This window comes from Lipomyces japonicus (genome assembly GCF_038497905.1).
Source record: "Lipomyces japonicus strain CBS 7319 unplaced genomic scaffold V1514scaffold_110, whole genome shotgun sequence".
NCBI lineage: Eukaryota > Fungi > Ascomycota > Lipomycetes > Lipomycetales > Lipomycetaceae > Lipomyces > Lipomyces japonicus.
The window spans coordinates 1-11043 of record NW_027117922.1 but is presented as its reverse complement, the minus strand read 5'-3'; the positions used below and the strand labels follow the sequence as shown (position 1 = coordinate 11043).

The following is an 11043-nucleotide window of genomic DNA, read 5'->3' as shown; positions in this document are numbered from 1 at the left end:
TATTTTAGTTGTAAATTCTATTTTTTAGAAATATTTAATTTTATTATAAACATTGTGGTGCTGTAATTCTGCTTTTTGTTAGGGGGTAGTGAAAGTGGTGTCCCGCTCGGTAATGACATACGTTAGCTGGTTAAAAATGATTATGTAAGTTTACGTAGTTAGAGAGTGCACCGCTCAATGCGACACTTGTAAACTTTGAATTAGTTTCAAATCATTCCCCTTATTACTGTTGCTATACGTTTGATTAATATCAATCAGAAAGGATTACATAGAGTACTAAATGTATTAATGCGATGGCTTCTAGTGATGCGGTATTTTTTTATCGCGCCGTCACTGGTGCGTCGTTTTCAACTTTTTTCAGTACGTTAGTTGTGGGCCAGACGCTTATGACAGATCCAAGGTCCTGCAAACGATATCTTGAATTACTTCATAATCGTCTTTCACCGTATCTTGGAGATATTTCAGATGGTCAAGAATCGTCAGATTTTGAATGGACTGTGCTGCCTTCGTTTGATTTAATGGGGCATTATATAGATCTTCATGAAATACGACTCACAAAAAGCAGCTTTAAAATTATCGTTCAATCAAAAGCGAATCTGGGATCCATTACACATGTTCGATATTTAATGCTTGCACGCGCATCACGGCAGATAGAAAATGCATTTATCGCGTGGCTTGAAATGTTTTTAGATACTACTTTGAGGGCAGTCAATATCAAGCCACCGACTCTTGTCAGATTTTTAAACAAGTTTTTTTATGAATATATTAAAAATTCAGATATTCACCCCGGAGGAATAGCATTAGAGTTTTTGTTAAAGAAAAAAAATTTAAAACGTGTTTCCATTACACTTGAAAACGACGATTGCCAAAAGTTTATTGATCTTGCAACATCAACTGACCGACAGTTCTCAGAAATTTTTTTCGACCATATACTTAAAGCAACGGGCGTGAAGTTTCGTAACCTTCAATTAACGAAAGTTGCATGTAAAATTGGAATATTAAGTCATGAAGGTCGAGTCAAATTCTACCTAGGAAAACAACCAAGTCAATGGCAAATAAATTTTATAAGGTTTTGGATTGCAGAATTGGCTTTTCAAATTTGGAAAAATGAAGAATAATAAAAAATAATGGTTATTAATGCATGTGTTCGATAGTGATATATATATGTATGTAGATATATTATATATGTGCTGTACGGGGGAGTTTGAGGATTAGCGATTGTGGTGCTGAGGACACCATAACACATTTTTTATTACACTGCTCGTTGACATCAACGCTCCGACACCTGCTACGACACTATTCGACATAGGACAAGTTGTTTTCTCGGCCTAATGATCAGTCAGTAGTTGGAACTTCGTTTCTATGAGTTTGCGAACCCTTAGGGTCGCTTTCGTCGCGTACTCTCGAGATATTTGAAGAGATGGGCCAGATAGGAAGCTGCACTGAAAAGGTGCAGAAGAAAGGGGAGGAAGAAAAGTGACGTTGGCGAACGCCTATATTCTGTAATATTACATCGTTGTAATAAGGACTTTGTCTTTCTATTGTAGCGTCTATATTTATAATTCCACCATCCCTACCCTAACTTGCATGACATGTTTTCTGGCACCAAAACAATAATAATTCATATTCTTTAGTCCTAAATCATTCTTGCGATTGAGGCAAAACGAACGAGTCCCCTTGTTGAGTATTTGACGCATTGTCGAACAGTTCAATAAACGGCGATTCAATACAAAATGGCCGGACCACCCTCCCTAGAAGACCAGCTGTGACACCGGCCGACAAGAAGGCGATTCTAGTATATACTGCAGCTAAATTCCCAAAGGGTTTTGCCTAAAGCGTGCTACGTGCAAGGTGCGACCGATTTTTAACACGCCGGGAAGAACTGGACCAACCGCTTTACTATTCGACAACCAAAGATTCGCACCCGTGTCTCCTGTGCCTACGACTACCAGTTAGAGATGTCCACGGATAGATATCCGCCCATTAAGACGGATATCATAGTATTCCAAGGTTGAAAGTATTTTTTCTAGTATAATATTTAACATCCATTAAAAACAATACAGTATTTGTAAGTCGTAACAATAACATATATCAATAACGTTAACATTAACAAGAAAGTATAATGAAGTGTAACAAATATATATATCACAAAACGTGACAATCACCACTACCTGAATATACACTAGATCATTGTGGCCCATTAAAACTCTCACCAAGAAGCACCAACTTTCTCACTGTATCACCATTTAAGTCGTAGCGTCTAACTCTAATGAGATCTCTGCCACCACTAAATAGACGTTCGACAGACACTTCAGCAGCTGGAATAGCAAGATAATTTCTAGCAGCCATGGCTAAGGCAGGATAGAGATAAGTGCGTTGGTAAAATAAATTAAGGAGAGAGAAAGTGCTAATTGACGCATCAAGGGGCCGCGTCAAGGGGATGCATCGCCAATCAAAGCGCGTCTTGGTAGCCGTTTGGGATGGCACCGCCTAACTGAAATCCGACGCGTTAAGTAAGCGCCAGTTACAATTTGGGACAAGTTCAAGTTATTAAATCAATTGCATTGACTATTCCTGATTGTGGACTTTAAGAGCCTGCTTGGCTAACTTCCTTACTTGCCAGTATCCACGGATATGCGGATATATCCGTTATCCGCGAATACAAAATGTCATATCCGTATCCGGCGGATACAATATCCACGGATATAATATCTGCGGATATCTGCCGGATACGGATATTTCCGCGTATCCGTGGCCATCTCTACTACCAGTGGGCATTAAAAGAAGATCCTGACACATTGAACGCGTGGTTCCGGCTATTCGCCAATATGCGGGCAAAGTACGGTATCGTTGATAGCGATTTCTACAACTTTGACGAAACGAGCTTTATGATTGGGTCAAATTCAGGGAAGGATGGTTATTGCGCGCTTGGAATAAATTAGCAAGCCAAAGGCTATTCATCCGGGCAATTGAGAATGGGCGACAGTGGTTTGCAGCATCGCGGCGAATAATCAATCATGTTGGTACCGTGCTTTACAGACCGTTTCCACCTGGCCGCGCGGTACTCTAGTGGTCATATTCCAGCAAATTGGACCGTTAAAATGACCCAAAAAGGCTGGGCCAACTATATTACGCGTCTTGCATGGCTAAAATACTTCGATCAGCATACGAGGGCTTGTCAAAAAGGTCATTGGAGGATGCTGGTACTTAACGGCCACGTGAGCCATGTCAATGCCGAATTTAATGAATACTGTAAGAAAAACTACAGTATTCCACTCTGTCTGCAGGCTCATTTCTCACATTAAACCCAGTCTTTCAAGGTCGGTATTTTTAGCCCAATGAAAAGGGACTACGGTAACAATATCTCATTCCTTATCCGAGCCAACATCAGACATAACGACAACTTTTACATTGAATTTCGGGCCGACTTCAAAAAGGCTTTTACGCAACAAAACATCGAGGGTGGCTTCCAAGGGGCTGGCATAGACTCTTTTAACTCAGATGCCGTAATTTTGAAGCTTGATGTAACCCCGACAGCGCGACCAATCATTGAGTTTCGCAACGCCACAGACCGCCGCTAGGCCATTATTTTGCAGTCGACTTTAATTAATAACTAGGTACCGAGGAAATTCACCCGACACCAATTTTGAAGCTCTGCTGATCAGTTGTCAAAGGCTGCAGTAACAAATAGCTACCAGCTACTTCTAATCAATGAGGTCAAGGCACATCGAGAGACCGAAGAGGTCCTCTCAAAACGCTAGAGGGCTAAACAAACTTAATTGTAGTTTTAGGACCCCTTACTGATAAGCAAGCCAAGGAAAGGGTAGAATGTAATGTATCTAGTTCAACGGATTCTGGTATGTCTTCATCAGTTTGAGCTGTTTTCGTAGAGTTGTATGGTTAGCATCAACAAAGACATGGCAGAAATTTTTGCTTCTTATACCGAGTTTTTATTATACGCTTGCCCGACAGCCCATGCAGTCATATATATTAGCAATGCACAAAAAAGTTTAAGTCATTACTCTCATTCTAGCATAACTAGTTTTACATCGTGTCTACAGAGCACTTTTAAAATCCTTCTGTTGTTCGCCAAACAATTGCAACATTTCATAGGCTTCATGAGCCATTTTAATTGAAAAATACTTCGTAACTTCCACATTTCTATATTGGCATGAAACGGAACGCTCCCCTCCTCACCATTCTGGGTGCATCTTGATTGACCTGCACTTTTGGAAGTTTTGTAACCAACCATTACTCAAAGCTGGCATATTCTGCTCTTTATATGTCGAAATCATATTCCAATTCTTCTGCCCTTAATTTTAAAACATCAGAAGTAATGATAAGATTTTCTTGAAACCCATTCAACCCATTGGAACAAGGCATCTTCAAGTTCTGCCGGTTCTCCTGAGACCGCCGCTACATTTCTAAATGAACTGATGAGATCATCTAAGCTTCTTTTGTATCTAAAAATCATCTAAGCTTTTGTATCTATGAGAAAGAATTTGCAAAATCATACCAGATGCAAGTACGTGATTGAATTTATTGTGAAGGCACTCGCGAAGCTCTTTTTCTGATGCATGAGACCTGTTTTTTCTTTCTTTGGCCCAATATATGTTTTTCAGCCAATGTAATTGGTCGTTGTTTTCGTTTTGGAGTAATGCTGGGCTTCATGAAAGTCAAAATGCAGTAGAAACTAAAGATGGTTGTGTAATGAAGGTTGATTACTTTAAACATTCAAAAAACAAATTACCAGATAATATAGTTAAATATAATAATCAGTACTGATTAAGTATTCTGGGTCTTATAATTGATTATTGATTCTGGGATGATGCCAAACATACAGTTTGTAGCTGCTCATTAAAATACATATATTACAGGAGTGGTTCTGACCACTTCCTTGATATAGTAAAATCCGAAATATTACTAAGTTCTTTTAATAACGAAAAATCTTTTTATTACTACTGTAAAAATAAGTCTGGGAAAAAAATCTTACTAAATCGAGGATCTTAGTAAAACGATGATATAAACCTTTCTCCTTGCCAATTGCTAGTCCTTCATTAAACATTCATAAATCTCTGGATCGCTGTTGAGATCGAACCCCATTCAAACGCCGCATTATTTCAAAAACCCTATGGGCACGTGACTAATAAAATTTATATTACTTTGAACGGACTTTGCAGAAACGATTATACAATAATTCAAATACTTGTGGTTTATAACTAATTGTTTTTTTGTTTACATAATGTCAGATTTTATTGTTTTTCCTAAACCGGCTGCTGACTTCCATGTTCATGTTCGTGATGGAGATATGATGAGAACAGTTGTTCCAACCATAAAGCAAGGTGGCGTGTCATTAGCTTATATTATGGTAGGCTTTAATGGACTAGATTTTATATGATTTCTAACAACAGGAAGCCCAATTTAATTCCTCCTGTAACGACTGTGCTTGCTGCTCAAGAGTACAGAGCACGTCTCGAGAGTGTAGACTCCTCTGTGACTTTCGCGACAACACTTTACCTTTCCCCCGAAGTTACTCCAGATACAATTCAGCAGGCAAAGAAAGCAGGAATAAGTGGAGTCAAGGTATATCCAGCCGGTGTTACTACAAACTCAGACCACGGCGTATCTTCATATGCGTCTTTTTATCCGACTTTCGCTGCAATGGAAGAGGCTGATATGGTACTGAATCTACACGGCGAGTGTCCATCGTCAGATCACATTAATGTTCTCAATGCTGAAGAAGAGTTTTTACCCACCTTGAAGGATTTGCATTTTCGTTTTCCGAAGCTTAGAATTGTTTTAGAACATTGTACATCTGCTGCGGCTATTGCAGCAGTTCGAGAGTGCGGTCCCACTGTAGCAGCAACGATAACAGCTCATCATTTATTTCTCACAATTGACGAGGTTACAGGAAATTCGTACAACTTTTGCAAGCCAGTTGCAAAATTTCCGAGTGATCGTAAAGCGCTCTTAGAAGCTGCCACTTCAGGTGAATCAAAGTTTTTTTTTGGCTCTGACTCCGCACCACACCCAATTGCAAATAAACAAAAGGGACAGGGAGCGGCAGCGGGCGTCTTTACTCAATCGCACTCTTTGGCCTATGTTGCTGAAGCATTCGATTTAGCTGGAAAGCTAGATAAATTGCAAGATTTTGTTTCTAATTTTGGAAGAGAGTTTTATAAAATTACGGAGGATCAACCTACATTTCAGGTTACCCTCGTAAAAGAAGACAATATAATACCCAATACTGTTACAAATGGCGACATTGTCGTCGTTCCTTTTAAAGCCGGGGAAAAACTACACTGGAAAGTAATTGTGAAAGACCTTTAAAAATTTGTCAAATTAGAATTTTTGTACTATTACAGACCACTAGTTAGATGTGATTGATTTGATTGTAATAGGTTCAGATATAGTTTATTGCACTGCAGAAATAAAAGGGTACTAGCTTAATTCTGTTACTGACTTTAAAATTTTTCCATAATTTACTTAATTATGTATGTATCACCAATGACAGTCAAATATTCTTTGACAATATAGAAGACGATTAGAAACCGTCAAGCTCTGGTGAACAGCCTTTCCCCTTTTATCTGATGGAAGATAATATTGATCGTGAAAATCAATTTAACTATGGCTTTCTCATAGAATTCCCCATAATCGTTACATAAAGCATAAAGGCTAACATCCTAATATTTGGTGGAGTGCCCGTGCGTTTGAAACACTAGGTTCATCGCATAACCAAGGAATTGACGGCAGTCTGACAGATTTCGAAATATGAATTATGAAAACTCAAGCAGTGCATGATACTCCTGACTTCTTACGCTGTGATATTGTGGATGCAATAAACAAAGTGTGTCATAACTTATAGTGATAGCTATGGTAAAGCTTGTAGGTTAATGAGGGTGTCTACGCTGTAAATGAGGTTCAACAAAAATATAAAAAATGAGTTTTGTAAATTAAACTGATTGTGATGTGAAGACGGTAAGTGATAAAATTGCAAGATAAAACATAAATTTGGCCATTTCATCAAGATAAGGTGAAAGTCGAAAACCATGATTGTCACAAGCTTCTGGTCATGATTTAAATGCATTATGCATTCTTTGTAATTAATTCAATCCTTTATGTTGGATATTTCTCAAACGTGCGTTATTAATTAATGACCAGATAAATGTAATTAATAACTAAGTTAGCGAACTACAACGTACCTTAGGTAACTATTTAACGGAATACCCTTACCCCATTGTGTCGAACCAAGTAAAGTCGGCAGTGGACCAACTTAAACCGGAGATAAATCCGGCGTATATATATGGACTACATAGAGGGTGAAGTTGATTTTAGCACAAGATTGAGGAGTCAGAAACGTTAAATCGCAAAACTTATTTGCAATTACAAGTATATATACCTATCATTATAATCAAAAAAATATATCTCTGTGTATATAGTTTTCTGTTTTGGTTTTTCTCTATGACATTTAATAATCGCAGAACATATAGTGACATTGTTACGATTGACAATTCTCGTGAAGTTATCGACCCCTCTTACGCCGTCTCCTTTCGCGCAAGCCCATCTTTTGTTGTCTATGACGAGAGCTTTCGTCAACTTCTGGGCTCAGAACCAGAGCTAACGCTAGTCGAAGAACGAACCTATGACTTTGCCCATGAAGCTGGTGTCTATGTGAAATCAACGAATTCGGTGTATTTCACCGCCAACTTTCAGACCAGCAATCCTATTGAACTGAATTCAATTAATTCTGATACATGGGTCGTCAAGAAGCTTGATTATCCGTTGGTAACTCAAGCGAATGGTGCCTGTCAATATAATGATGGCGTTCTCTATTGTTCTCAAGGTGACTTTTCTACACCGTCTTCACTTGTTCTCGTCAACCCGGCTTCTGAAAAGGCCGTCACGCTTATCAACAATTTTCACGGAAGGCAGTTTTCATCTATAAATGATGTTGTGATACATCACGAGACCGGAGAAATATGGTTTACTGACCCAACCTATGGATATGAGCAAGCTTTCAGACCTAGTCCGGTTTTGCCACCTCAAGTTTATAGGTTCAACCCGGAGACTTCCGAGATATCATTAGTTGCTGATAACTATATCATGTGCAATGGTCTTTGTTTCAGTCCTGATTACAAAAAGCTTTACGTGACCGATACTGGAGGAGTTAAAGCACATGCTGGTCCTGGAGATGGCAAGCAATTTTCGTTTAATCCACGAGGAGAAGCTACCATATATGAATATGATGTTGTTGAGAAGCGGTATCTTACAAACAGAAAGACATTTGCTTATGCCGATAATGGAATACCTGATGGAATTAAGTGTGATGAATTTGGAAATGTTTATTCTGGGTGTGGAGATGGTGTTCATGTTTGGAACTCAAAGGGAAGGTTAATTGGTAAAATCATTGTCGGCAGTGTAGCAGCCAACTTTTGTTTTGTGAAAGGAGGAATGTGGATTTTTGCTGAAAAGCGACTATACTTTGCACGATTGAAAGTTAAGGGTACTTTAGTTACCATTGAATGCGAGTAAATTTAAAAAAAACTAGTTAATTATTTTTTAGTTTACCGATCTCGAGGAGTCGGGGGTTTCCAATATACCAATGAACCAATGACAAAAATACAAAACAACACGTAGGATTGATACGATATGAATACAATACGTATTGTATTATTCGTGGTTAGAGTACATCCTCGGGGATGCTGGACAGCTTCGTTTTAATATTATCAAACGCTCCATGTACCTGGCGTGTGTTCATCCAGTATATGAATATGGGCTGAATATCTGGCACCACCGGCTTCATCAAAAAGATATTGAAGATTTCCAACGAATTCAAATAATGGCTTAAGACGAATTCTTAGAGCATTCCGCACTACCCCAGTTCCAATACTACATACCGAAATGGGAATCATGCCCATAAAACACTACCTTACACTCGTAACAGCGATGCAGACAATCAAACAAATTCGCACAACGTCCACACACAACCCCGTCCGACGAATAGCCAGAGTCTATCACAATGGCTTCACAATTAGCACGGGGAAAGCACTACTTTATAAATTAACACAAACAACACCAGACTACAATCAACAACCACCGACAATAAATGCCCCATGGCAACCACAAGAAGATACAAACCTCCCTCCAATCGACCAATCCGAGGTACTACGAGCCCAGAGTTGCTTAGAAGCACTCAAACTATGGCAGACAGACTATGATATTGATACAAGGGGATTGTGGTACCGATCTCTAAATTGGGGCCTACAAGTTTCAGCAAAAACGAAAAATCTTATCTTACGAGACTCACTCAAAGGACCACGGGCGATCCTTAGCTGGGTCGTCCAACTTCGCACTGGACATGGAAAATTTAGAGCATATTTTGAACGATTCCATATCGCAGATCATCTGCGAGTGTGGCATCTTTGACGACACCGCCCACGCATTAATACATTGTGAATTGAAAACAGCACATAGATCGCTACTTGGCCCTGACCTCACACCTGCCAACCTACTTGGCACCCGCGGAGGTGTTGCTCGGGTAAAAAAATTTCTCGAGGAAGCTTAAGTTGATAAGATAAGGAAAGTTGGGAAACTGTCTTAACAAGTTTGGACGTCGCATGGTGTTACCTTTGTTAACTTAAGGAAAATTCGGACATTTCTCGGGATGACCAGTGTTCTTGAATATAACACTAAAAAGGCGTGACTATGTTTTGGTTTAATTTGAAATTATGACGTTTGCATGGCCTATATCTAATTCATGTAATACTTATTGTTGTTTCAGTGTTAGTTTTGTTTTGGCAAGCGGCGTTAAATAGAAATTATGTAATATGTAATTAGCGTCAATAAAAATAGTTATATCAATCAATTTTCAATAAACGAAGATTTTGTCATTGTGATAAAACTCCTTTATTGAATTTTTGTTTTCCTCATCAGATATTTAATATATTCGTTGGTTTTAGTTTTTTTTATGTTACTTTCAATTTTTCTTGTCACTATTTAGTGACGCGTTTGGGACACTCAATTATTTTGGGAAAAAATTCCCCCCTCTAGTTTTTGTAGTTTTAGTGAGAACGGCACTCGCCGTTCAGCAGGGTCACTTGAATGAGTAGACTAACTCGACAAGGAATTAATTAATAATAATCGGAATCGTAATTAACTCAACTATAATATATAACTAAATTACTTGGAATCGTGGCTACTATGATTCACGTTAGTGTGCTTACTTAGATATACTTTTGCGCGCTCAGTGTTGAGTGCGAAAAGGAACTTGATGTTGTTCAACTCTCCCATGGCTGATGAATGTTATTCACGTGCGCCGGTAAAACTTGGCAGAGTTGTGCATACATTTACGGTGTTTCTTTTGCTTTCTTTGGCTGCATGTTCTTGATTACTAATTCACTGAGGTCGACACTTGTTGATCGCGAACTTCCATCACTACATTTAGTTGAGGTGTGGTGCACACTACTTAGTCAGTGCACCTATTTTATTTATTTAGTTTTCAACTAAATTTGTTCGTCAAGATTTTCGATAATGACAAAAATATAAATCATCTTTGGTGCGTTCGTCGATCAATCCATATATTTTAACATTCGTTATTAGTATTCATATAGTCAAATACGATTGAACATAGAATTACGAATAAGACTTTAGCGAATAACTATAGTTAACTATGAATAAAAAAGATTTTGTATGATTTCGCAATTATTTCTGCTTAATCACGTGACTTTACATAATTTTTATGTTAAGCTGATAGCAAACCTTGCCATTGACTGGCTATCAAAGTTACATACAAGGGTGTCGTACCAGTCGTACCATGTTTTGACATTTTCCATGATTTTCAATTTTTCATTCTATATTTAAATAACCTGCTAACCACAAATTTGATTTAATGAACTGTAATTTTACCGTGTACATAAATAAATGTACAATCGCTATCATGTCAAAACAGAAAAAAATTAGTTACCCGGATAGCGTTTGATAAGAAATGCCAGTAACAAGAAAATTGCAATACCAAGGAAAGAAGTAGCAGAAACAACACTAAAT

General features: G+C 38.3%; 5 protein-coding genes across 5 annotated transcripts; all 5 read left to right on the top strand.

The window, feature by feature from the left end:
- Positions 1 to 293: 293 nt before the first annotated feature.
- V1514DRAFT_322938 (uncharacterized protein) lies at positions 294 to 1118 on the top strand (the record flags this gene model as incomplete). Its single annotated transcript, XM_066926158.1, has 1 exon — positions 294 to 1118. The coding sequence occupies one exon, from the start codon at positions 294 to 296 to the stop codon at positions 1116 to 1118; it is 825 nt and encodes a 274-aa protein (XP_066780539.1).
- Positions 1119 to 5195: 4077 nt separating this feature from the next.
- On the top strand, positions 5196 to 6462 carry V1514DRAFT_339468 (uncharacterized protein). The gene is made up of 2 exons (XM_066928981.1): positions 5196 to 5368; positions 5416 to 6462. The coding sequence occupies exons 1-2, from the start codon at positions 5243 to 5245 to the stop codon at positions 6328 to 6330; spliced, it is 1041 nt and encodes a 346-aa protein (XP_066780538.1). The 5' UTR covers positions 5196 to 5242; the 3' UTR covers positions 6331 to 6462.
- Positions 6463 to 7227: 765 nt separating this feature from the next.
- Positions 7228 to 8587, top strand: V1514DRAFT_339466 (uncharacterized protein). The gene has a single exon (XM_066928980.1). It carries the CDS (start codon positions 7462 to 7464, stop codon positions 8530 to 8532), a length of 1071 nt encoding a protein of 356 aa, XP_066780537.1. The 5' UTR covers positions 7228 to 7461; the 3' UTR covers positions 8533 to 8587.
- On the top strand, positions 8504 to 9947 carry V1514DRAFT_339465 (uncharacterized protein). Its single transcript, XM_066928979.1, has 2 exons — positions 8504 to 9261; positions 9308 to 9947. The coding sequence occupies exons 1-2, from the start codon at positions 8902 to 8904 to the stop codon at positions 9563 to 9565; spliced, it is 618 nt and encodes a 205-aa protein (XP_066780536.1). The 5' UTR covers positions 8504 to 8901; the 3' UTR covers positions 9566 to 9947.
- Positions 9948 to 10156: 209 nt separating this feature from the next.
- V1514DRAFT_339461 (uncharacterized protein) lies at positions 10157 to 10636 on the top strand. Its single transcript, XM_066928978.1, has one exon. The coding sequence runs from the start codon at positions 10300 to 10302 to the stop codon at positions 10504 to 10506; it is 207 nt and encodes a 68-aa protein (XP_066780535.1). The 5' UTR covers positions 10157 to 10299; the 3' UTR covers positions 10507 to 10636.
- The last annotated feature ends 407 nt before the right edge of the window (positions 10637 to 11043 follow it).